This window comes from Anomalospiza imberbis, chromosome 19 (assembly GCF_031753505.1).
Source record: "Anomalospiza imberbis isolate Cuckoo-Finch-1a 21T00152 chromosome 19, ASM3175350v1, whole genome shotgun sequence".
In the NCBI taxonomy this organism is placed as follows: Eukaryota; Metazoa; Chordata; class Aves; order Passeriformes; family Viduidae; genus Anomalospiza; species Anomalospiza imberbis.
Genome location: NC_089699.1, coordinates 4,513,357 through 4,540,467, shown reverse-complemented (window position 1 = coordinate 4,540,467; position 27,111 = coordinate 4,513,357). Strand labels below are relative to the sequence as shown.

General features: G+C 52.3%; 1 protein-coding gene across 2 annotated transcripts in view; it reads right to left on the bottom strand.

The window, feature by feature from the left end:
* SHISA6 (shisa family member 6) overlaps positions 1–27,111 on the bottom strand; it is a 159,076-nt gene that overhangs the window by 123,969 nt on the left and 7,996 nt on the right. For both annotated transcript variants that reach the window (XM_068209282.1, XM_068209283.1), the window contains exons 3-4: positions 22,229–22,389; positions 119–214 (exon numbers count right to left, since the gene is read on the bottom strand). In XM_068209282.1, coding sequence (XP_068065383.1) covers positions 119–214; positions 22,229–22,389 — 257 coding nt within the window. The remainder of the gene's footprint in view (positions 1–118; positions 215–22,228; positions 22,390–27,111) is intronic.

Genomic DNA, 27,111 nt, shown 5'->3' with positions numbered 1-27,111 from the left:
CGCATCGCCCTGCCAGGACCCGCAGGTCCTGCCCGGCCCAGCACCGACCCCGCTGCCAGCTCCGAGCTTCGGATTTAAAACGATCTTTTTATTTAGCAAAAAATGGTTTCCACCGTACCCTTCGTGTGTCCTCTTCCTAACGTGACAAACCCGGAGGAGATGAAATTATGGAGATCTGGCCCTCCACTGCGATAAATATCCTTCCCATAGTGACCTGCCAGGGAAAAGGAAACAAAGACACCTTCAGTCAGTCTGTGTCTGTGGAGAAACAGATATTTATATTTATATTTATATCTATATTTATATTTATATATGTGTATTTGTGGATATTTATATTTATATATTTTATATTTAAATTTATGTATATTTATATTTATGTGTATGTCTATGTATATGTATAATATTCATATATTTTCATATATTTATATAAGTACACATATTTTTATATATGTATATATATGTTTCTATATATCTTTATGCATATACTACCTAATGATATAATAATATTAATAGACTACATATAGTATTAATAATATAATTGTATTGATATAATAATCATATTAATCTGTTTTATTTTTAAATCTATAAAATGTATGTTTATATTTATATTTCTGTATATTTATATTTATATTTTTCATATATATTTCTATATGTACATATATTTATATATATATGTATATGTTTCTATATATCTTTATGCATATAATATATAATAATATAATAGCATTAATAGACTAATTATAGTATTAATAACATAATAGTATTGATATAATAATTATATTAATATGTTTTATTTTTCTATCTCTATAAAATATGTATTTATATTTATAATTTTTACATTTTTTATTAATATTTCCTTTTTAAATTTTATCTTTATATATTTATATATGTGCTATACAGCCCTTCTGTCACCCCCACACACATTGCACAATTAAAGGCACCTCGAGAGTGGCACAGAGAACGACACCTGTGGCAACATCAACGCCTGAGTTCTGCGTTGGCAGAGATCGATGACGAAGAACCGCTGCACACTTTGGCAGCTGCCCAGGAGCGAGCAGAACGGGAGAGGGGAAGCACCCACGTGCCAAATCCCACAGCCCAGTCCTCAGGAAAAGGGCTCACCCCTGCCTCAGAGCCAGCCCTGCTGTGCCAAGGGCCTGGTGGCACCCAGAGCTTCCAGTGGGAGAGCTTCTCAGGCTCTCCCCTGAGCCCCCCTGTTCTCCCCCAGTGGGTCTGAGCAGGCTCCAGCCCCGTCCCCAGCAGGTGCCAGGCCAGGAGAGGCTGGCACAGGCTCTGCCCCCCTGGGATGGAGCTGGAGAGCCCCAGAGGAGCTCACAGGGCAGGCAGGAGATGCTGGCACTTGTGACAACTGTTCACTCCCGTCTAATAGAGAAACCATCCCACTCCCTTCCCACACGGGCCTTTTCTGGTCAGGGTCAGCCCAGGGCTCCCTGGAAATGTCAGCAAACGCACACAAAGTGTTTCCACAGCTTCGGGAGTGCTGGCAGCTCCCAATTTTCTTCTTACAGCTGTGGCATTGTGAGATGGTGGCAAAAACCTCCCAGTGTGGAGGCATCCCCCAGCAATTCCCTGAGAAGATTATCCAGAAAAAAGAAGGAAGGATTTTCTGCTTCCATGGCAAACATTGTGGGTTCTCTCCCTTCTCTTCCTACCTCCCTCCTGCAAGCTCTGCTTCTGGATTCCTGGGAAAGGAGGCAGAGCTCTGGAATTGTTTGTGCTCCATGAGATGTTTGATGTTTGTGCTGGTCCTGAGGAGCCTCCAGAGATGTTCTGGGGCTGCAATGCCCGACTGGATTCCCTTTTCTCTATCACTCTTCTAAAATATGCTGTATCTTTGCTGTCCAGTGAGCCAGTTATTGCTCCGATCCCAGGAATTTCTCTGCTCTCAGGGCTCCCATCCACTCTGGTGGATGCCACTCGAGCAGTGCCATAAATTCCCTGTTTTAAACCAGGATAAAAGAACCACACAAATATTGCTGCTACCTCCAGCCGAAATCAGCTGCCTTTTACAATTCCCTTCGGAGAATCTGCTTAAGACAGATCAAGAAGGGGAAGTTTATAAAAAAGCAAACATTTACTGGCAGATTGAGAATTCTTCATCAGCCCCTTGCTCTCTGAACCTTGCTCTGCCCCTGCTTATGGAACATTGTAGTTCAATTAAAACATCCCTGTGATAACGAGCCATTAGCATTTGAACAGGAGTTACATTTTCCCAGGAGAAACTCAAATTTGCAGACTTCAAGCAGCCTGACTTTTCCCTTTCCATGGATATATTATAGGATGCTACGTTTGCTTTTTGGTTTGGGTTTTTGCTTTTTTTTTTTGTTGTTTTTGGTTTTTTTTTTTTTTTTTTTGTGTGTTTTTTTTTTTTTATTCCTGCTCACTTATGATTATTTCTTTCTGCCTTGCAAAATTCTGGGAGAATTCTGGGAGTGATTTTTCCTTTCAGAAGGGCTTGGGGGCTGCTGGGGGGACAAATCCAGATATTTTTATTCAATTTATTTGCCACAATCCCATCCTGAGTGAGGTGTTTTCCACTGGAAGTGAAGGGTCCCTTGGAGCAATCCCAAATGCAGGTGCCCAGCAGAGCAGTGGGAGCACAGACAGGGAAATTCCCCATTTCCTTCTCCACTGGAAGTTTTCTTCTTTTCTGCCTCCAGCTGTGCTCTCCCCGAGGTGCTGGGAGTCCTTCCAGAGCTGATGGAGCTGCCTGTGCCATGGGCTGGGAGGGAGCTCCTGGAACTCATCCCAGATGTTCACCCTGAGCAGGCTGAACCTCGGGGTTGCCCTCTGCCCTACGGTGAGAGAGCTAAAAAATGCCAAATTCCTTGAAAAACCGGTATAGATGGAGTGATTTTCATTTTATTTCAGATTTTAGGGGTTTTTCATAGAATCCCAGAATGGTTTGGGCTGGAAGGGACCTTAAAGCTCTTCCAGTGCCACCCCTGCCACGGCAGGGACACCTCCCACTGTCCCAGGAAGATCAACACTTACACAACTCCAAATTCCCAGCTGAGACTGAAACGAGGTGGAATTTCACTTCTGTTGCAAACAGGTAGAGAAATTATAAAAGAAAGGCCTCATAAAACCAGGCCTGCTCTGTTAAATTAAATAATTTAATTTTAATTAATTAAATTAATTAAATTAATGTCCAGCCTGTCACTTCTAAGTCCAGTTTGCAAGTTCTGATATGAAAACAGCTTGAGAAATAAAGTCCATTAACACAACAATCTATTCCTAGGGTGAAAAACAAGTGCACCTGTGTAAACAATAAGATCTGTCCCATGAGAATTAGTAGAAAAAATATGTAAACTAACTAAAAATACAGAAGTGTGATAGATGTGCGAAATACCATGTACTGACCAATGAACTGAGTGTGAATGTATTGTCAACCAATAAAATCTGACTAATAATAATAATAATAATAATAATAATCCTATAAAATATGACCTATATAATAAAGATTTGGCTTTTCCTGCATGAAGAAAAATGGAGTCCTGGCTCATTTATTACAACACACTTCTTTCCCCCCTCTCCTCGGGTTACAAGGCAGCAGAGAGCTCTGCCTGCCACACAAAAAAAGGCAAATTCTTCAGGGCACGGAGCTCAGAGAGAACATTTCATTACAAAGGCATCCTACAGAAGTCACATATGGAACAACCTCGGCCACAAACTGCAATTACAACCCCGGCTCTGCTTTAACAGAATTATTAGAGCTGAACTAAAATGCTGTTATCCACCTCTTGGAAATGTTATTACTGAGCACAGATTACATCACCCCGAGAAGGGCAGACAGGGACTGGCGTGGACAGACTTTTGCAAGATGCACAGAGCTCTGACCTCAGCCTCATCACAAACTGCCTTGGGGAAAAGAGCCCTGCACCCAGGGAGGAGCCCTCACATCCTCAGCACAGACTTCTTGTCAGACAGATCTCTGCAAAAAATAATAAGGGAAAAATCCTCTCATTTTTGCAGGATCCACAGCCTCCCTGCTTCTGGTGCTGCTCATTTCTGCTGCAGTGATTCTTCTGGGGCTGTTTCCCACATAACAGAGCTGGAGTGATTCTTCTGGGGCTGCTTTACTCAGAAAACAGCCTGAGCCCAAGGGCACCAGCTGCCAGAAGGGCCGGGAGGTGTTTGCAGAGCGCTCTGCACCATCCCCTGTCCTGCCGCTCTCATTGGGGCACCTTGGAATGCAAGGGAGGCTCAGCTCCAAACCCAGACCCATGGATTCCTGCCCCCAGAGGTGCCCAGGGCAGCCAGGGACACCCCACCCATCCCAGTTTGGGGAATTTGGGGGTGTCAGACATGGCTACATGTTGGAAGGTAGTGTTTGCAGCCATGTCAGGCTCCTGGTGAGCTTCTCTTGGGTACCAAATGAGCAGAGATTACAGTGAGGAGGGACATCCCAGGGATGCCACTGAGACACCAAATGTCCCCATTTTCCTTCTCCAAACCACCCAAAAAGCAGGAGCCAGCTGGCACCTCTCACACTTGTCACAAACAGCCCAGAGAGGGCTCCAGCACTGAGTTTTGCCTGTTTAACACCATCCTTCTGGCACTGCTGCCTGTCCAGGACGTGAGAATGTACACAAAAAAAGCAACTGGAAGGAGCTCAGTGGTACTTGGGGTGAGCTGTCAGACATGAACGGGATGTATTCCAGGTCAGAGCAGGGAATATCAGATTGTTGCATGTCCTACAGCTATTCAGCTTAAACCCCACTGGGTGGGCTAAGGAGAGCCAAGTTCCCTGTGCCAGGAATCCCAGAAGCACAGGAATGTTAAGGCTGGAAGGATCTCCGAGATCACCAAGTCCAACTGCTCAAACCATGGCCTCAGGTGCCACAGCTGGGTTTTTGAACCCCCTGGGCAGCCCGTTCTAGGCTTTACAACCCTTCCCATGGGGAAATTGTCCCTGTTATCCAGTCTTAACTTCCCCTGGCACAACTTGATGGCTTTTCCTCTTGTCCTGCTGCTCCCTGGGAGCAGAGCCCCCCTGGCTGCACCCTCCTCTCAGGGGGTTTGGAGAGCAGTAAATGTGACAATCCACCCTTAATTCCACCTTCTTTCAAAAGAATTTTTTCCTTTCTGCCCTTTTTCCTCCTGCCAGGCCTTTGGAACATCCTTCCCTGCTTCCTGCCAGGGTTTGGGATGTGCCTGCAGGAGCACAGGGGCAGATCTGGGCTGCCCAAGCACACAGGAAACACAGGAACAACTCGGGCCAGGATCAGGGAACTGGGTTCAAAACAGAACAGGAGGGTCATTCCAGCTGGAAAACCCAGAGATCCTTACTTTCCCTTTCGATTGATTCCAGGGGGATCCTGCATTATCAGCCTTCAGGGGGAATTTGCATCACTTCTTCCACCCCTCCCTGCAACCAGGCTGGGTAAAAGCTCCCTGTTCACAACCAAATCCTGGGACTTTCAGGTCAAATCATCAGCCAGGAGCTGGGCTCTGTGGAAAACGACACATCCTGGAAGAGTTCCCGAGACCAGATCGGGTGTGAGGATTTGAGAAGGAGTTTTGATTGAGTTAGAGATGGGACCTCTGAGTTTTTTAGGTGATGGGACTTATTTTCTTATCTCCTACATGGACAGGAAGGATGAGTCTTGCTCACATCTTCACAGCATGGCTCAGAGGGTCACAAGACCTCAGTTACAAGACCTTTTAAGGAGTTATTGACCAATAAAACACTGCCAATAAGGATATTTATGGTTTTAACCCAATCCTTAAATATTTTGTCTTATGGACCCATGCTACAGTGTGAGCTTTCTTAGCCAATCATGTTATGGCACACAAACCCACAGTGCTGCATTCTAAACTCCTTGTTCACCTCTGTAACTACTTTACTTTTTCTAGATCTTAACCTCTGAAACTCTAAACTTTCCTCTACTTAGCTTAACGTGTCTCTGCTTTAAACTACAAATCCACATTCTCACTCCCAGCACCTGAGTTTGGGAGCCTTTCCCAAGCTCTCAGATCAAACCCTGGGTTTAATTCTAAGCTTTGGCTCGCAGGCCCAAAGTTCTGAGAGTTCCCTGCATTTCAGATTCCAGCCAAGGGGGATCAGCTCCCTGCCACGGGGTTTGGAGCCGTCCAAAGGGGCAGCCCTGCCAAAAACCTGCCCAAAGCCAGAGCACTGAGCTGCACAGCCCGGGCTCCTGGGTCTGCCTGGCTCTGGAGAAGCTGGGGAAAGTGCAGCTCAAAGCTGTGCTGGCTCCAGTGAGACAGGGAACATCTCCTCTGTTAATTGTTTATTCGTTAACTACAGCAGCTGTCCTTGACTTTGAAACCCCCTGTGAGCTGGAGCAGGCTGGAAGAGGCTCCAGGAAACAGCACTTTTGGGTTCTGTTAACTTTAAAAAATGACTCTGTGAAAGCAAAACCCAGGAGTGCAGCACTCAAGGGTCTCACAGCGTCATGGGAGGGCAGAAATACAGTGATGAGCTTGTGCTGGGCTCAGAGAACAGCACTTCCAAAAGGAGGGCACCAAATGGATCAGGGAATCAACCACAGCCCCTCCCCAGCTCTCCACAAGCACCTTCTGGGCAGCACAAAGCCCAGGGAAGGGCTGGAGCAGCCCTGCTCCCATGGGCTGCTTCTCCTCCGCAGGGACACACACGTGTCTCTGATGGCCACAGGGGACACCTGGGCACGTCCCCAGCCAGAGGGGACACCTGGGCACGTCCCCAGCCAGAGGGGACACCTGGGCACGTCCCCAGAATGAGGGGACACCTGGAGACGTCCCCAGCCACAGGGGCCACCTGGGCACGTCCCCAGAATGAGGGGACACCTGGAGACGTCCCCAGCCACAGGGGCCACCTGGACACAGCCACAGCCAGAGGGGCCATCGGGACACGTCCATAGCCACAGGGGAAACCTGGACATGTCCCCAGAATGAGGGGACACCTGGATGTGTCCCCAGAATGAGGGGACATCTGGGCACATCCCCAGCCAGAGGGGAAACCTGGACATGTCCCCAGCCACAGGGGACACCTGGGCACGTCCCCAGAATGAGGGGACACCTGGGCACATCCCCAGAATGAGGGGACACCTGCCCAGCCCAGGGTTTCCCAGAGCACAGAGGTGTGGGAAGCTCCTCAGCTCAGCAGGGAGCAGCGAGGGGTTGACAGAGCTGCAGGGGCACCAACACCCAGATGTTCCTGCCTTGGGTCCCCCAAAGGAGCTTCCAGGAAGCGTGGAGAGGGATTTTTCACAGGGGCTGTGACAGGATAGGGGGAGTGGCCTTAAGCTGAAGGAGGACAGGGCTGGATGGGATCTTGGGAAGGATATTGGGAAGGAATTCCTCCCTGTGAGCGTGGTGAGGGCCTGGCACAGGGTGCCCAGAGAAGCTGTGGCTGCTCCATCCTCGGAATGCTGAACACCCACGTAACTTTTCTTGGGGTCAGGCTGGCAGGGATAGCACAGGGAGCCCAGCCTCTCCTTTAATGAGACTCAACACCAGCAGCTCCCTGTGTCCTGCTTTGGGATGAATCCCAGGGGTGGCTCCAGCAGGGGCTGCTCCAGGCCCCGTCCCCTCCCCGAACACTTTGTACCCCTGGAATGGAGCAGCTGCTCAGGGGCTGGGGAGCACCAGAGCCAGCCAAGCTGTGTTGCTTCTGCTGGAATCTCATTTAGAGAGGGCCTAATATTCCCCTCCTAATTAATTTGTTCTGTTCGCCTGCGACCAAACTGGCTTTTGTTCTTTGGGAGCTCCTCAAAAATTAGCTGCAATACCTGATGGAATTTAATTATATAGGCTAAGGAAAGTGATTAAGGGCAAAGGGAGATCTGATCATACCTCCCAGGCTGCAAGGGTATCAGCAGAAGGGAGGTAGAACCTGCTCTTCTCAGGTGGAGGGACAATACTGAGGACTGACTGTCCCAGCACAATTCCCTGTTAAATATGAGGGGAATTCAGGAATCGGGGGATCTTGAGGCAAACTTTGACAGGAATTCTGTAAAACTGCACAATTCCAGCAGTGTCTCTGCCTGTGCCTCAGTCTGAGAACTGGGAAATGGTGATAACACTGATTTTCTCAGCTGGGCCTTGGGAGCCTCCTTATAAATATTTATGAAGCGCTCTGTTTATAATTGTGAGTAAATAAATGGGTGTATGGAATTCACAGTCCAAGGATGAGAGTTGTTCTGTTTCACACCCTCCAACGGAGTCATTCATGGTTTCTGCTTTCCTCTGGAAGCAAAGGATTTGGGAAGAACAACTTCAAAAACTGCCATCTCAAAGGGAGCTGCAATCAGGAAAGAAAAGCCAGGACTGAAGGGGCAAATCCTGCTGATGTCAGGAAAGGCAGGGAAAAGCTCTTGGCAGTACTTCCTGTGCCTGAAGGTGGAGATGGTGCCTGTTGAAGTTTATGAAGTGCTGAAGTGCCCAGATCCTTTCTTAAATCATTTTGAGAGGGGACATCACGCTCGGAGACTCAGAATCTTTTGGGATCTTACCCACTCGTCACCTGTGATACCTGTAGGGGTTTTTGGGGGACCTTCTGGGAGTCCTCCAGGTTGTTTTTCTGCATCTTCCCACCCTCTTTGTCCTGAGCAGCAACTGTCCATGGCCTTGTCCTTGGCTTTGTCCCTGCCCTTGTTCCCAGCTCAGCAGTCAGATGGAAGTTCCCATTCCCAAACGGGAAAATCACCAAGTTCCCTTCCAAGCCAACCATCCCAGGATTCCATGACCCTTTCCTGGATGCCTGTCCCAGCAGGCAGAGCTGGCCAGAGCTGGCCATGCCCTGCAGCTCCTCCTGTTCCTGTTTGCCCCTCTGGTCACACCCAGCCAGCCCAGCAGTGACTGCTCCAGGCAACTTCTGTCCCCACCAGCCTTTCCTTCACCTGAAAAAAAGAACGTGTGGCATCACCACGGGAATGCTTCCTGCCCCTGCTGTCAGGAGGTGGCGAGGAGCTAAATCGCACCAGACAGCCACTGATGGATGGTGGCACCCAAAATTAACCAGAGGGATATTTATATTTTCCCTGCCCAGGCCTTGGAATGAGTCCCTCTGTGCTTGGCAGCGCTCCCCAGAGCTGCTGAGGGCTGAGGCAGATGCCTGCAGAAGGGGAGTGCTGGCTTTGTTCACCAGGGAGTTTCTCTCACAGGGAGGAGCTCAGCCAGTTGATTTCATCTTAAAGGTGACACCATTATTTGTGTGCCCCTCTGGAGTGGAAGCTCAGCCTTGGCCCCTTCTGCAGGCATTCCTGCTGTGGGACAACTGCATTTGTCTGAGTCACGGAATCGTGGAATTGCAGAATCGTAGAATCACAGAAACGTGGAATCATAGAGTCATGGAATCATGGAATTGTAGAATCACAGAAACATGGAATCATAGAAACATGGAATCGTGGAATTGTAGAATCACAGAATCATGGAATTATAGAGTCACGGAATCATGGAATTGTAGAATTACAGAAACATGGAATCATAAAATCACAGAATCATAGAATCATGGAATGGTTTGGGCTGGAAGGGACCTTAAAGGCCATCCCATTCCACCCCTGCCATGGCAGGGACACCTGCCACTGTCCCAGGAGCTCCCAGCCCTGTCCAGCCTGGCCTTGGGCACTGCCAGGGATCCAGGGGCAGCCCCAGCTGCTCTGGGCACCTGTGCCAGGGCCTGCCCACCCTCACAGGGAACAATTCCTTCCTAGCTGGGTGTCCTGGCAGGGATGTGGCAGGCGTGAGCCTGGCCCTTGTCAGCCAGGCTGGGAGGTGTCACTGCCACCCTGAGCAGCTCCTTGCATTCAGCCTGTTCCCTGGGAGCAGGGCTGGAATTGCTTCTCTCCTGCTGCTCCAAACAAGAGCTCAGCAGCCTTTTCATTTCAACACCCACTGGTTTAACCCCTGGGTCTGCAGCTCTGTGAGAACCTCTCCCCAGCTGTGACGAGCAGCACAAACCACACACGGAGCTGGGACACGACCTGCAGGACCTGTGTCCCCCTGGGCAGGGCAAAGCTGTGTCCAGCTGCCCCTCAGACCAACCCTCACTGGACAAAGCTGTGTCCAGCTGCCCCTCAGACCAACCCTCACTGGACAAAGCTGTGTCCAGCTGCCCCTCAGACCAACCCTCACTGGGCAGAGCTGTGTCCAGCTGCCCCTCAGACCAACCCTCACTGGGCAGAGCTGTGTCCAGCTGCCCCTCAGACCAACCCACACTGGACAAAGCTGTGTCCAGCTGCCCCTCAGACCAACCCTCACTGGGCAGAGCTGTGTCCAGCTGCCCCTCAGACCAACCCACACTGGACAAAGCTGTGTCCAGCTGCCCCTCAGACCAACCCACACTGGACAAAGCTGTGTCCAGCTGCCCCTCAGACCAACCCTCACTGGACAAAGCTGTGTCCAGCTGCCCCTCAGACCAACCCTCACTGGACAAAGCTGTGTCCAGCTGCCCCTCAGACCAACCCTCACTGGACAAAGCTGTGTCCAGCTGCCCCTCAGACCAACCCTCACTGGGCAGAGCTGTGTCCAGCTGCCCCTCAGACCAACCCTCACTGGGCAGAGCTGTGTCCAGCTGCCCCTCAGACCAACCCTCACTGGGCAGAGCTGTGTCCAGCTGCCCCTCAGACCAACCCTCACTGGGCAGAGCTGTGTCCAGTTGCTCCTCACTGGGCAGAGCTGTGTCCAGCTGCCCTGCAGGGCTGGTTTTGCTCCCCTCCCTGAGAAGAGCCTTCAGGGCAGCCACCAGGCCACCTTGCTTTTTGGACTATTTTCTGTTTGGCTGGATTGCTAATGCCAGAGTAATTACTTAGGAAAAATCCTTAATCAAAATCCCATTTGTGGAGGTAATGAGCAAATAGGTCAAGGAGAGCAATGTGCCTTAGGAGCAGGAGCTGCTCCCCTGAGCCTCTGCAGAGCTGGGGGCCTGCAGGGGCCAGGGCTGTGCCTGTTTGCAGTGCAGAGGTGGCCTTGTCCTGGGGACACAGGACACACATCCACCAAAGGCAGCACCTGCACTCTGTCCTGTGTCTCTGCCCACCCCGAGCTGAGCCAGCGCCTCTCAGTGAGGCACCCACAGTGGTGCCAAGACGAAAGGAGCCACCCTCTGCACGTGCTGCTGTCCCCAAGCTGGGTGCAGAGTCCCCAAGGTGTGAGCTTGGCGACAGCAGTGCCACCGTGCCCTGAGCCTGTCACACAGCAGGGTGGCACTGGGGACCCCAGGCCAGGCTGAAGGGGTGGGATGGGGGGGACAGTGCTGTGCCACCCCCTGCTCTGTGGCCAGGGGTGCCCTCAGGAGCTGTTGCTAATTGCAAGTGCCCCAGCAAAGCCCTGATGGAAGAGGGCAGTGCAATTAAACCTCATCAACAATTCAGGAGCGGGCTGGCAGCAGCCAGTGAAACGTTAATGGCCTGACAGCTGCTGCAAGGTAAATATTTCATCAGCTCCACCAAGGATCACTCTGACAATTATGTTAGAGTGATGTTCACAGGTGTCACCTGCCACTGAACACAGGGCTGGGAGCTGCCTGTGCCAGCAGAGCGGGTCCCCATGGAGTGACCAGGGCTGGCAGCTCCTCTAAGGTGAGCTGGATGCTCGAGGAGCTGGGAGAGCAGCAGCACAGCCCACAGGTGAGAGCAGGAGCTCAAGGAGCAGAATTTGTACTTGTGGGAAGAGCTCAGCACTCCCCACACTGCCAGAGCCTAACTGAGCACAACTGAGCAAAGCAGCTCCTCAGGGGAGGCTGGGTTGGTCACCCTGGGGGTCTTTCCCAGCTTTAATGATTCTGTGACTCACACTGAGCTCAAGCCCAAGCATGGGAGCACCAAAGGCCTCAAGGTCTTTGGGTTCTCCTGCAGAGAAGGAACCAGATCCTTTGTGCTTCTGGCTGACCTGCACAGCTTGGAAGGAGGAGGGTCCTGATGGTTCTTTCAGTTCTCACTGCCCCAGATCACCACCCTGGCCACTGGCACTGCTGCCCACACCTTGTCCTGCCTGCCCTGCCCAGCCAGGGGCACACAGAGCTCCTCTGCCTTTGTGCCAGCCCAGATCTCACAGCCTGGGAATGATCCAGACGCAGCCCCTGGCAGCTCCCCTGGGCAAAGCCCAGGGTCCTGTGCCAGGACAGGAGTGCTGGGGCTGCTCCTCAGGGCTGCTGGCACTGCCCTGGGTCACTGACAGCCTCCTGAGGGACAGGGCGACCTCACAGATCGGGAATGACAGCCACACCATCACCCTGCTGAGTTCCAGAACGTTCCACAGCAACTCAACGTGCCCAACCCCCACTCCAGCTCTCCATTCCCTTCCAGCAGCACTGGGCAGATCCCACGCTGATCCCCACCTGAATCCTTTGGTGGATAAACCCACTCAGGATCCTGGCAGGCAGCTGGAGAGCTGAGTGGAGTCATCACCCAGCTCCTGGTGCTGCCCTGTGCCCTGGGACTGAGGGCACAGAGCCAAGGGCAGCAGTGGAGGTGGGACAGGACAGCTGCTCCAGCTGTGCCACACCTGGAGTCCTGCAGGTACCCCTGTACCTGTGGGGTGGGCACCGAGGAGGAGAAACACACACAGAGAGAGGACACCGCTGTGCTGTGGGTCTGCCAGGGGGGCATCACAGAGGGCAGAGCTCAGGGGCTGCTGCTCCTCCCCAGGGCAGCTCCCATCTCTGCTCTGGGACAGGGACAGGAGCCAGGGAATGGCTGGAGCTGGGCCAGGGGAGTTTGGGGATGGATTTCAGGGAAAGGTTCTTCCCCAGAGGGTGCTGGCACTGCCCAGGCTCCCCAGGGAATGGGCACAGCCCCGAGGCTGCCAGAGCTCCAGAAGCCTTTGGACAGCCAGGGATGCCCAGGGTGGGGTTGTTGGGGTCTGGGCTGGGACAGGGGCTGGGCTGGTGATCCCTGTGGATATTCTCTGGAGATTCCCTGCATTCCTGCAGCTGGCAGACACTGGGTAGAAAGCCACGTTCTGGAGATTCAGTATTTACCTCGGTGCTTCTGGGAGGGGCCTCTGAGCCCTGGGGCAGCGCTGGGGACTGGCAGTGGTGGAACATCCGTGGGGGGGCCTTTTAGAGAGCAGGTCTTATCCACAGAGGTGATTTACCACCAGAGATAGAGGTGTTGGCACAGCTCACAAACCAGGGACAGATTTGGGAGAGAGCTGCAAAAGGCCAGCCACATATTTTAGAGTTATTTTCCTGAGGAGGATTTGATGAGATGTGAACTTCGTTATTTGCTAATGTTGCAGCACAGAGCCTTGTCCAAAGCCCAGGAGTGTCAGAAGGAATCTTTCCATTAACTTCACTGATTGTAAGTGAGATTGTGACAGATGTACTCCCTTTCCCTTCCTCCTCAAATATTTTAAATCAAACAGCACGAGCTGATGTGTCCTTTCCTGGAGGAGGGCATCATTCCTTCTTAGGGCTGCTCAAATAAATAACCCTGGGGAGCCTTCCAGGTGCCCATAACAAGTCAGGGGGTCTGAGGGTATTAAAGCTTCAGGGAAGGGGAAGTGAGGCAAGAACCACTCAATTCCCAACATGGCTGAAGGACCAGAAGGAAACAGGGCCTGTGCCAAGGATAAAAGTTGTTTGTAGACAACAATAATATCACCTTCAGCATGAGCCAAACCTTTCTGCTGTGTGTGAGCTTAGAGGAAACCTCCAGAAAACACCCTTAGCGTGTTCCAGAAGGAGAGAATGCCCTGGAGATACAGGCTGTGGAGAAGCTGCCTCAGGCAGAGAAATCTGCTGCAAGAAAGGGGAAGGCAAAGCCTTGGCCTCAGCTCTTGGCTGTGGCTGAGCAGAGCCTGAGACAAGCCAGGCAGAGGCGCTGGCTGAGCCCTCTGGGGTGTGGGTGCTAGACCAGAACCTCGTCAGTGAGGTTTCAGAGGCTTCAGCAGTGTCTTGTGCTGGTAAAGGTTCCCAGCTCCCCTGTGCGAGGTCTGTGAGAGCTCCACACCTGAGCTCAGGTGAGGGACTCCTCCCACACCCAATCCCTCACTGGGATTGAGCCAGGTCACCTCTCCAGCACCACCTGCACTGTCCCCCTGTGGCAGGCACATTCTTCTCTCTCTCCAGATTTTTCACAGAGGAGCACGGAGAGAAGAAAAAGAAAACAATTTCTATTTCTGCCCCTTGTTTTTCCCATGTGGAATGCGTTTGGAGAATTGTTCACCTGGGGTGATTGCTTGGTTGGATTCTGGTGAGGATTGTTTGAGCTGATGGCTGATCCAACCCACCTGTGGCTGGACTCTCAGAGAGGGCCAGGAGTTGTGAGTGAGTTAGATATGGGAGTTAGAACAAGTAGGTTTGTAGTTTTAGTATCTCCTTTAAATAGTATATTGGTGGATTATAGCATAGTTATAATACAGAAATCATTCAGCCTCCTGAGCTGGAGTCACACATCAGCATTTCTTCCCACCGGGTTCACCTGCTTTTACAATATCCCCCTCTACCAGCTGAGCTGCTTCTCCATGCCAAGGGTCCCTGAGAGCCTTCCAGAGCCCGTGGCCACTGCTCTCCTGAGGGCTGTGGCCGGTGGGCCCCTCTGCAGCTCACTGCTGAGGGTGACAGTGCCAAGGATAAAGCACCAACCTTTGTTCCAGCACCTCTGTGTGCAGTTACAAGTGAAAATAACCCAGCTGGGAACTAAAGGAAGCCGGGAGTGATGGAAGCAGAGCATAGATTGAGTTGCCATACCTGGGCAGGGGTCCAGCGAGAGGGGAGGGGACGTTTACTGATTCTGGCACACTTTTAATGGAGCTTTGCTTCCAGCTCCTCACCCCTGTTTACACTTCCATGGAGCGTGATAGGATCAGCAATCAGGAGCCAGGACAGGCCCGACACGCACAATGTGCTTATAAAGATTTCATTCTTCACAGTGTCAAAAAGCAACTTTCTGGAGGCAAATTTAATTGTTGTCAATACCAGTTGCAAATTGGCCTTAACATTTTAAATTGATGTTTTCTGTAAACTGCTCTGATTAATGGAAGAAAAAGATTGTGTTTCTGCCTTTCTCCTGAAGATCTAATGGAGGTAACAAACAATAATTGATCTGGCAAGACACGGAGAGGCAAACAGGGAGACTCAAACCTGCTACAGAAATGATTTTACCTGTCCACAGCTACAGAATGGCACAGCTGCTTAGACAGTGGGCTGGCTTGGCTTTGCTCCCTGAGGAAACTCTCAGCAGCTTTAGTTAAAGTTCCTTAACTGCAGGTAGAAGAGTTTGGCTTTGGGGGAAGGCATTGAGAACCTGGAGGGGAACCTGGAATTCCCTGGGCTTTGGGGGAAGTTTCTGATAACCTGGAATGAACCTGGACCCCCTTGGCTTTAGGAGGAAGGCACTGATAAACCAGAGGGAACCTGGAATTCCCTGGGCTTTAGGAAAGGCATTGAGAACCTGGAGGGAACCTGGAATTCCCTGGGCTTTAGGAAAGACATTGATAACCTGGAGGGAACCTGGAATTCCCTGGGCTTTAGGAAAGGCATTGAGAACCTGGAGGGAACCTGGAATTCCCTGGGCTTTTGGAAAGGCACTGATAAACCAGAGGGAACCTGGAATTCCCTGGGCTTTAGGGGAGGGCATTGGGAACCTGGAAGGAAACGAATTCCCTGAGCTTTTGGAAAAGCATTGAGAACCTGGAGGGAATCTGGAATTCCCTGGGCTTTGGGGGAAAGCACTGATAAAGCACAGGGAACTTGGATCCCCTGGGCTTTGGGAAAGGCATTGATAACCTGGAATGAATCTGGATAGGCATTGATAACCTGGAATGAACCTGAATCCCCCGGGCTCTAGGAAAGGCACTGATAACCTGGAGGGAACCTGGATCCCCTGGGTTTAAAAAAAAAATTAAAATGAAGCTGTTGCCATAGTAACCCCCAGTTTCCAGATATCACCTGGCTGATAAGGACCGTGCTGGACTTGTGGCTCTGGGCCTGCTGTCCCCAAGGAAGGGTAAATTCCCAAACTCAAACTCTTGGAGCAGGCCCCTGGTGTTTGTCCCATGGCTCTGGATGCTGCTGCTGTGCGGCTCCTGCGGGTGTCATTTTCCTTTCTGTGTGTACACACTCACACCCTCCACCTCCTCCTCTGTTTCCCCACAACAGCCAGACGTTCTGAGCTATTTCTTCAATCTTTTTTTCAGATTTGTCACTTGTTAGCTGCTTTAACACACAAGCCCCTGACATCAGTCACGGGGGATATTTGGGCGTGAGACACAAGAAATTACTGCAAATGTTGCTGCTTTTCAGCCCCCACCAAGTTCACTGGCAAACAGATCTGCACTGGGGATATTCTGTTGTGCCTTCTTAGTGGGGCACAGCTTTCCCAGAGGTTCTTTTACACAGATCACCCTAAAACTTCCCAGCTCAGTAAAAGGCTCAGGAGAGCAGAACAAATCCATATCCAGAGGCAGCAGCTGGTGTGGCCCTGTGTGGCTGTGTTCCTGGGCAGTCAAACCTCCCAGAGCTGAACATCCCCCCGCCCCGGGCAGCCCTGGAAGGGGGAGGTTGGATGTCCAAAGCAGCAAAGTTATGAAGAGATAAGCAAAGGAATATTTGTAGCAGCTCCACAGATCCTTTTGGAGCCAGGGCAGTTACGGTGTTTGCATTGCAGCTCCTTCTCCTTTCCAGTCCCCTCTCCCTGGGGAGTGCTCCTGGGGCCGAAAGCTGCTGGGGACAACAGCCCCAACTTCCCAGGGAACATGGGAAGCTGTCCCCAGCCCTGAGGACATAGGACTGGAGGAGCCCCGGTGGAGATGCAGGAGGAGCATCTCTGTGCAGCCATGGTGGGAGTGAGGATCCTAAATCCCTCACCCCACAGAGCAGAGCAGCTGGTGTCCAAGGTGAGGATCCTAAATCCCTCACCCCACAGAGCTGCTGGTGTCCAAGGTGAGGATCCTAAATCCCTCACCCCACAGAGCTGCTGGTGTCCAAGGTGAGGATCCTAAATCCCTCACCCCACAGAGCTGCTGGTGTCCAAGGTGAGGATCCCAAATCCCTCATCCCACAGAGCAGAGCAGCTGGTGTACTCTCAGCTCCCCCAGCCCTGCTGGGATCCTCCCCTTGGCAATGATATTTTGGCTGCCAGGACACTGAGAAACTCTTCCCCTCGAAATGATCTGAGAAGGAAACTCTGACATTTTCGGGTGGCTCATAAAATGCGCTTTGAACCCTTTGGGGATTTTCCTGGGAGGGAAGGCACTGGGGCTCTCCTTCACAGGGGATGTGCTGGCAGGAAAAGCAGATGGAGTGGCTCTGACTTGCCTCAGCTCCTACAAATCCTCACGGTTTCAAAGCTGGTCCTGTTCCTTTCTTTTCAAATGTCAGGGAATGGCAAGAGGAGTATGGAGACAGCAAAGCCCTGTTCCTGGAATACTTTGGGTGTTTTCTGGGTGTTTTCCAGGTGCTTTCCCTAATTCTTCACCCGCCTGCACCTTAAGTAGTTTCTCACAGCAAAGGCAGGGGCTGGAAAACGGCCGGGGGATCGTTTTCCACCTGCTCTGCATTCCCCTGAACAGCTGTAAATGACAACACAAACTGCGAACAGCAGGGGCTGGAACGCCTTCCACACACAGCCCTGCACTGATCCTCGGCAAATTAATTCAAATACTTGCTGGGGATTTGGGGGAGAAGCTCACTAATTCCGTGAAGAGGAAAGGAAGTGGTTTGAAGCAGAGCCTGGCTGATCCGGGGGAAGGATGGATGAGGGGAAGGCATTGAAAAACCGGGGGGAATCTGGATCCTCTGGGCTTTGGGGGAAGGCATTGAAAACCTGAAATTAATCTGGATCCCCCTTGGCTTGAGGGGAAGGCATTGATAACCTGGAGGAAATCTGGATCCTGTGGGCTTTGGGGGAAGCTTCTGATAACCTGGATCCCCAGGGCTTTGGGGGAAGGTTCTGATAACCTGGGGGGAATCTGGATCCCCTGGGCTTTGGGGGAAGGCATTGATAACCTGGAGGGAATCTGGATCCCCTGGGCTTTGGGGGAAGGTTCTGATAACCTGGATCCCCTGGGCTTTGGGGGAAGGCATTGATAACCTGGAGGGAATCTGGATCCCCTGGGCTTTGGGGGAAGGCATTGATAACCTGGAGGGAATCTGGATCCCCTGGGCTTTGGGGGAAGGTTCTGATAACCTGGATCCCCTGGGCTTTGGGGGAAGGCATTGATAACCTGGAGGGAATCTGGATCCCCTGGGCTTTGGGGGAAGGTTCTGATAACCTGGATCCTCAGGGCTTTGGGGAAGGCATTGATAACCCAGGATGAACCTGGATCCCTTGGGCTTTAGGAAAGGCATGGATAACCTGCAATGAATCTGGATCCCCTGGGCTTTGGGGAAGGGCAGAGCCCTGCTGAGCCCGTGGGGAGCAGGGCCAGGGGCACAGAGCCCCTTCCCGATGTGCTGCTCAGGGTGGAAGCGCTCCCCACGCTGCTCTGGGCTTGGCTGGAGACGTTTGCCACAATTTCCATGAAGATTTAAGGCCTGCCCTGCATTTGTTCACATTCACAACGAGCTCAGAATGTGCCTCTGGGTGCGAGGCACTGCTGAAAGCAGCACTTTGAATGCATCCATCTCTGGAACATCCTGACTCAAACTGCTTATTAAAAGCCTTCCCCAGATAGATCAGGCTAATCAGAGCACCGGCCTGTGCTGTTTGCTGCATTCCAAGTGGTGATCCTGGCAACGAGCTCTTCTCCACACCTGCACATCCCGCTGGCCCCAGCACAGGTGAGGAGCAGGTTTTAACCCTGGGAAAAGTCTCCCTGTGCTCCCTCAGCCCTCCCCTGGCACCTCTGGAGCTGGATCCACAAAGTGTGTGCCACACACAGCCCAGTGACACAAACTGTGTGCCACACACAGCCCCAGGGACACAAACTGTGTGCCACACACAGCCCCAGTGACACAAACTGTGTGCCACACACAGCCCAGTGACACAAACTGTGTGCCACACACAGCCCCAGCCCCAGTGACCAAACTGTGCCTACAGGGTGCCCAGAGCAGCTGTGGCTGCCCCTGGATCCCTGGCAGGGCCCAAGGCCAGGCTGGATGGGGCTTGGAGCAGCCTGGGACAGTGGGAGGTGTCCCTGCCATGGAGGGGTGGGACAGGAGGTTTGTAAGATCCCTCCCAACCCAAACCAGTCTGGAATTCCTTTGGAGCAGCAGTGGGAGATGGACTCCTCTCCAGCCTGGCCTTGGCAGGACCTGCCCAGGCTGCTCTGCTGGGACTCTGCAGCCTCAGGCACAGCCCACCTCCATTTGTCACTGTCACCCACAATCATCCTGCTCACTGACACCAAGCCAGCCTCATGGATAAATGAAGCCAAGGTTTATTTAGCAGGACTTAGGGGCACCCTTCCAATTATAAGTTTGGAAACAAAAGTTCCAAGTCAAACAAACACAAAACTCAATCAGCCCGTGTGCAACGAGGACAGTCCTTTCTGGCTGCTTAACCTCTCCTCCTCTGGGCTGCTCAGACAAGCCACAGCACCAGACCTGCTGCTTTCCAAAAACCCCTACAGCTGTGGGCTCCTTGAGCCAATTTGCAGCCCCAGTGAGCAGTGCCTTGCCTGGATCCTGCCATTCCTTATTACTGCCTCTTTTTCCTCCAGCTCTCCCTATTTCCTTCTTTTTTTTTCCTTTTTCTTCCCCTTGTCTCCAAAAAACAAGCATTGCTGATTTTCTACTCCACACCAGGGCTGAGCAGCTTTATTCTGTTTCAGCTAGGACACATACTTTTACTTCTTCCCAACTGAAAGATTTTAGCATCCACTCGTACAATTTCCTAATCCCAACAATAATCTGAAGTTTAGCTCATAACTCAGCACAGGCACCACAGAGCACTGCCCTGCTCTGACCATAAAACATTACAAGCAAACATTACCTGTAAAGCTGTTTTATGAGCTCGTGATCTCCGTGAGTGATCAGCTTTGTGTCTGCCATGATCTATGAGCTGCTGGTGGCCACAGCTGAGCCAGGAACAAGTTCTTTTGGGCAAGTTCTCCCTTGCCAGCTCTGGCAGGGGCTGCTGAGGGCTCAGTCCAGCTGGCTGCCCCGAGGGAGCAGAGCCCAGTGCCAGGGAGGGAGGCTGTGCTGGGAGTGCTCTCCTGTGTGCCTGGCTTTGGGGATATCTCCTTTTCCTGGACTCCCCTGTGATGGCTTTCCCCCTCACACAGCCCAGCAAACATCACCCAAGCAGGGGCTGGGAACTGCTCACATCCTGCCTTTCCCCTTCTGACCCCTTGTCCCAGTCCTCAGGCAGGACCAGCAGCCCCTGAGCGGGTGCTGTCACTCTGCACGGTGGTGTTCTGCTCACAGCTCTGCTCTGCTCCTGCTGTGCCTCACCTCTGTGCTAGGATGTCTCAAGAACTCCTTGGAATCCTCAGCTCCCCCCAGACAGCAGGCAGGGGTTCTGCAGCCAGCAGCTCCCCTCCAAACATTCCCATTTATCCCCTCTCAGGTTTGCAGTGCCTGAACACAGCACCCAAGCCAGACTTGCAGCACCCAGCTGGTCCCTCCAGCTGCCAGCCAAGAATTCCTTCTGCACCTTCCTTCTGGATTTGTGTGCCCTGACTGAGCAGCAGGAGCCAGTGGGAAGTGACAGAGTGTCTCCAGAGGTGTTAGTGGCACAGAATCCCAGGATTATTGAGGCTGGAAAAGGGATCCAAGGTGCCTGAGTCCCAGCTGTGCACTGTCCCCACCTTGTCCCCAGCCCAGAGCTCTGAGTGCCACCTCCAGGAATTCCCTGGGCACCTCCAGGGATGGGCACTCCAAACCTCCCTGGGCATTTCCAATTCCTGAGCCCCCTTTCCATGGGGAAATTCCTGCTGCTGCCCACCCTGAGCCTGCCCTGGCCCAGCCTGAGGCCGTTCCCTCTCCTCCTGTCCCTGTTCCCTGGAGCAGAGCCCAACCCCCCTGGCTGTCCCCTCCTGTCAGGAGCTGTGCAGAGCCACAGGGTCCCCCCTGAGCCTCCTTTTCTCCAGGCTGAGCCCCTTTCCAGCTGCCTCAGCCCTCAGGATTCATTCTCTGGACCCCTGTCACCCTAGGGTGATGTCACAGCTGTCCCCTGGTGCCTGTCCCTGGTCACCAGCCATAATCCCTCACTCCTCGTGTTTCAGGAGCACAGATCCTCTCCAGAGCCAGCTCCAAGCCTCAGATGTGCAGAAGTACCTCCCTCTTCCACACAATTCACCTCAAGGCTGTTCTCCAGACCGAGGTTTTCTCTCACAGATCCAAATTTGCACACAACATCACAGGGCTCCCTGGTTTGGGGGTGAACACAGGAAAGCAAAGGAATCCTTCTCAGTTCCCAGGGACAGGGTTCTGCCCCCAACAGCAGGGACGATGTCACCTTCAGAGGATGCTGTCACCTGTCCCCACAGGGGGAGGACATTGCCAAAAGCCTTCAAACAGGCACAGAGCAACCCCAGCCAAGGGCCCTTCCCCTCCCAGCTGAGCCCACAGCTCCCACTGGCTTCCTTCTGACCCTTCCCAGCAGGGACCAGCAGCAAAGCCAGGTGACACAGGGCAGGAAATGCCACCAGAACCTTCCACGTGCAGCTGAGCAGCTTGTGAGTGGAGGAGGGCACGTCTTTGTGGAGGAGAGCCCCACATCCAGCCCAGCAGTGATGGAGAAGCTGCCACACCCCACTGAACAGACAATTACCCATCCATGGAGCATTAAATAAATCAGAACAATGTCTGCAGCCAAGAGGCTGCAATCTCTGGGCCACCGGGGAAATCAAGGCAAAAAGAATTCCATTTTTTTAATGAAAGGAAGCTGAAAATGACAACAGATGTGTTCTGTGGGCCCTAATTCCCAGGCCAGTGCTCTTGGAGCACCTCTTTGAGCTGCTGGGATGCCCTCTGGGTCGCCCTCTGCATGTCCCAGTGCATCCCTGGAGCTCACCTGCCTGAGCAAGGCAGCCCCAGCCCTTTGGAGCTCTGTGTGCTCAGCTGCTGCGTGCAGGGAGCTGCTGATGCCTCGCAGCAGATGTGTTTTGTAGCAAACACACAGCCCGACACCATCCCCAGCTCCAAGCTGCATTCACAGCCCAGCAGTCGTGAATTTTTAAAGTGCCTGGAGAGAAGAGCCGCTCTGCTCAGCAGAAACCTGAAAGAGCCATCAGCCCCGGGCCCTGCACTGCCCTGCCCTGCCTGGCTGCCTGCTGGAGCCATTTGCCATCCTAATTTTAGGTTTTACACAGGCTGCTGTTGCACAGGTGACGTTCTGCTGGCTCCTGAGGGCGCAGAGGGAGCAGCACTTACCTGGGTTGCTCTTGGAGGTGCGCACTGGGGTGTAATGGTTTTTGGAAGAGGTCCTGACTGGGGTGTTCTCTTTGGGGGAGGTATCTATGGCCGAGATTGTCTCTCTTTCACAGTGTCCAATTGGGATTGGTCCCTGCTGCCTTAGGATGTCGGCCAGAGCCCTGGGGAGACAGGAAAAAAAGGGGGAAAAATGTATTTTCACACAGCTAGAATTCAGTATTCAGAACAGAATAGAATAGAATTCAGTATTTGTACTGGTGAATCCAACGCAGCTGGGTTCATACCATAAACAGAGAAAAAAAAAAAAAACAACGATAGCAGTAATAATAAAATTCTAAAATATGGCTTAAAAGCTCTGGTTTTTTCTGTGTTTCTGCTGCAGGAATTTCCAGGCTTGCCTGGCTATTGTTTGGTATCTCATCTGCTCTCTCTAATTCACTTCAGCCCAGGGTTATGGTACCTCTCCATCATCTCCCAGAGCAGACAAACTGCTCCTGGCACATAAAGCACTGCCTCCCTCAGGAGCCACTGCTGGCCCCAGCCCTGGCACCTCCTAAAAGTGGCACCAAAACCACCCTGCCCAAGCCAAAGTCCCTTAAAACTGACTCAGATCAGGAGTGTGATCCCCACATCCTGAAATCCCTGCACACGGCTCAATCCCCAGCAGTGCTGGGAGTGTTTTTTAAAGGAGAACCACGAGCCAGAAAAATGGATTAACCAACTTCCAGGGGTTGGTGTCAGCCCAGCTCTGAGCCCACCTTGAGCTCTGTGCTCATCAGGGATTGCTTTAATGGCTGAGTTCTCCCTGCCATTCCCAGGAAAAAGCAATGTCACCCACTTCAGCTGCAGCCAATGGTTTCCTCTTGGATACTCCAAGATTTTTCCCCCCCTCTGTGAATATCATGGACACAGTGAAATAATTCCTTAGGGCAGCCCCAGGTTCTCTGCTGGGCCCTAAGGAAAAGCAGGGAAGGGGTGGCTTTTGTGGGCTGTAAGGGACAGTGGCACTTGAAACCTGATGGAGTTGGCCAAGCTCTTTTCTCCTGGCAAGAGGAACATGTCTGGAGTCACCTCGGGTCCCAGGGAAGATGTCAGGAGGAGACATCCCCTCATTGCATATTAACAAGAGGGATGCTGGCATTGCTCATATCCACTGGCATCCCTTAAATGCCACATTTCTGGGCTTTCATATGAGAAATAGTTTGGGACCTGGGTCCGTTCCATTTTCCAAATCATTTCCTCTCCAGACTCCTGTCCCTGTGCATAATGGATTGCAATACTAATGTGCTCCACAGAAGGAACTCTTGGAGGATCTCAGAGGCTCCTGAGTAGGATCACATTAGTTCAGCACCAGCCTGTACAGAATGAGGATATTTTTACCCTCTTTTTTTGATTATTTATTGGTTGTAGAAAGAGCAGACCCGGAGGCTATAACCAACCAGGGGATATCTGTGTGTGCAAACACACTGATCCTCGTAGGGTGAAGGGATTGTTGTTTGCAAGGACAGGAGAGCACAGGTTGTGCTGGGCCAGGCCCAGAGAGGGGTGAAGGTGGCAGCCAGAGGACAGGGGTGCTGAGCCTCGTGCCAGGCCAGGACTCCTTCTGTCTGCTCCTGGGGAAAGGAGGAACTGGTGTTTGGGGAGGATCTGGTGTTGGATGAGGAACTGGTGTTGAGGAACTGGTGTTTGGTGAATGAGAGTTGGTGTTTGGTGAGGAACTGGTATTGAGGAACTGGTTTCTAGTGAAGCACTGGTATTTGGTGAGGAACTGGTAATGAGGAACGTGGTGTTTGGTTAGGAACTGGCATTGGGTGAAGAACTGGTGTTTGGTGAGGAACTGGTTGGTGTTGCCCCAAAGCTGCTGGATTCCTCCCCCCCGACTGGCACAGAGCTGTGGGTGCTCCCCACCATGCCCAGCCATGCCTGAGGTGTCCCTAACTGGTCCCCAACCTACAGGACACTTTTGGGTCTTTGTCTCCTTGCCCAAGGTCATGGAGAACAAGAGTGACTGAACAAGGACTAGAGGCTGCTCCTGAGGCTCCTGCCCTGTGTGACAGCACAGGAGGAGGGGATTCATTCACCCCAGTAATCCTGGTGGCTTCTCCAGGCCAGAACCTCCCCACTGCACCCAGCCCTGCTGCCTGGAGAGGACGGGGAGGCCAAGGAGCTCTGCCTGTTTGGCACCACCCCACACACCCAGCTGGAGCCGTCCCATTTGTCACGGACAGCGGGCTGGCAGATCCCAGCCCTTGGTAGGAATCTCCAAGGTGTATTAAGCATCAGATGACCATTTAATGGCATCTGCAGTACAGAAACACTGAGGCCATTTTTCAATCACACACGTTGCATTAGCACCGTTATTTACTGGCCCACAGCGGCTTGGGCTCGTTTGGAACACTCGTCCAAGACTCTCTGAGTGTCGAGAGTGCAATCACTCAGAGAACTGGGGAGAACACTAAAGCAGGCTGGATAACTCCAAAACACTTCATTCCAGGTGTTCTAATGGAGACACTCGGGGAGGGCAGAGTGGGGTGGTGTGACATTCCCATTCTCTGGACAGAGAGACACGATTATGTCTCTCAGGAGAAGCATGGACAGAACAAGATAAAACAATCTTTCTCTCTGCCCCTTTGTTTTGCCCATGTGGAATGTGGTGTGGAGATTGTTCACCTGCAGTGGTGGCTGGGTTGGATCCTGGTGAAGGTTGTTTGGGGTCAGTGACCAGTGGGATCCAGCTGTGGCTCGGGCTCTCAGCAGAGTCACGAGTGTGAGTGAGTTAGAGAGGTGAGTAAGAAGTCAGTATGTAGAACAGGATAGCATCTCTTTAAATAGTATATTAATGTAATATAGCATAGTTTTAATAAAGCTATCCTTCAGCCTTCTGATCTGGAGCAGACATCAGCATTTCTTCCCTGAGCTGGGATCTGCTGCATTTTTTTACTATAGGGTGGGGCCCACACTGGGAGCTGGAGGAGCTGGGGTTTTGGAAATGGGACAGAACAAACCAGCAAGCCCAGCTGGGATGGAGCTGGCTCATTCTGAGCCAATTCAATCTGTGTGGGATCCAGCACATTTCCATAAAGCCCTGAGGGGGTGGAAGGTCAGTCCCACTTAAAAGAGGCAGATTTGGTTGGTGACAGTCCCTTAGGTCCAGCTGGCTCACTGCCTACTGCAAAGCTTCAGAACAGACTCATTGGAATATTTGGATCCCGTGTGTGCAGCCATTTGGGTACAATTAGTGCCACTGATGTCACCAGCCCCCTAATCACCTGCACAAGGATATGAGACACTCCAGAAACCCTCCTGTGACGACACACCTCTTATCTGAGGAACACAAACCTCCCTGGCTGGAGCGTGTCACTGATAAGGATTTGTGACACCTTTCCCTCACGTCACTGCAACCGAACCCGGAGCAGCCACGGTGCCAGCTGGGATGCTGCCCCAGGGGGCTGCACTGGCCTGGGGGAGGGAAATCCACGGATGTGTCCTGTGGCTGGACAGCCCAGGCCAGGTCCTGCTCCCTGGGATGGCTCTCGTGGCACTCTGGTCAAATTTGGGAAAAAACCCAGCGTGATGAACACTGGGGCTCATCAACTTTCAGATGGAAAAATCAAAAAGATTTGGTGTAAATCCAAAGGAATCGAGGGGGTGGATGGAAGCAGTGGGGCAGCAAGGCTGGCCATCAGCTGGGGCCTGGTGCTGGAAGGGGAAACGACAGACTTTGATCCCAAAATGTGGCTTTGTAGCCAGGGAGAAGGTGAAGCTGCAGGGCTGGGAGGGACCAGCTCACTGCAGCTCATCCTGCCCCTCTAACCCAGCCCAGAACCTGAATCTGCTCCCTGAATTTCCCACGAGGACTGCTGTCCTCCCCACAGCCTTTTTGGGAAAGTATTATCCCACTTTCCCCATATCCACAGATTCCCAGCACCAATTAATAGTCTGAGTGTGGACACGGGTGTCCCTTCTGCTGAAGGCCAGGGGAGCTTTGGTGACAGCTCCAGCAGGCTGGGATGTGGCCTGAGGGAAATGAGATTGGACTGAGGGGTCTGTGGCTGCTGCATGGGAAGGGCACAGGAAGAGCTGCCCATTTCCAGCAGTGCAGGGGTGCACACTCAAAACTGCACTGATTCACCTGCAGACCTTAAAAACAAAATTTCCTGTTCCAAGTCCCTGTGAGTTTGGGGAGGAATGGAAGGAGAATGACCAAATGGGTCTGGCAGAGCACAGGGAAGACAGCAGTGCCTGCCTGAGCTGGAGCTGCTAAAAGCAGGCTGGAGTTGGTGGCAGAACTCCAATCACTTCAGCACAGCCAGGATTTCACTACCAAAAAAGCCAGGTTAAAGAGTCCCCTATGCTCTGTTACTAACTGGGAAAGAAAGAGGCAGTTATTGCAGGAGATGGATTTATCCAGCCTGGAGCCAGCTCACCTGGAAGGGACAGCTCTCTCTGAGGGACAGCACCTGGGTCACCAGCCACTCTCACAGAGAGCAGCAGTGCATTATTCATGGCTTGGCTCCTGTCCCCACACCTGCTGTGTGCCCTGGGAAGCTCCAAACGCTGACCATGTCTGGGGCTGGACACTCCTGGGACATTCCCACATTCCAGGGCCTGCCAGCCAGGTCCTGTGTGCCCAGGGCTGGACACTCCTGGGACAGTCCCACATTCCAGGGGCTGCCAGCCAGGTCCTGTGTGCCCAGAGCTGGACACTCCTGGGACAGTCCCACATTCCAGGGGCTGCCAGGTGGGTCCTGTGTGCCCAGAGCTGGACACTCCTGGGACAGTCCCACATTCCAGGGGTTTCCAGCCATGTCCTGTGTGCCAGGGCACACAGGAAAAGTCAGATGTCTCCTGAGATATCTTAATGCCAAATGCAACTTGGGAAG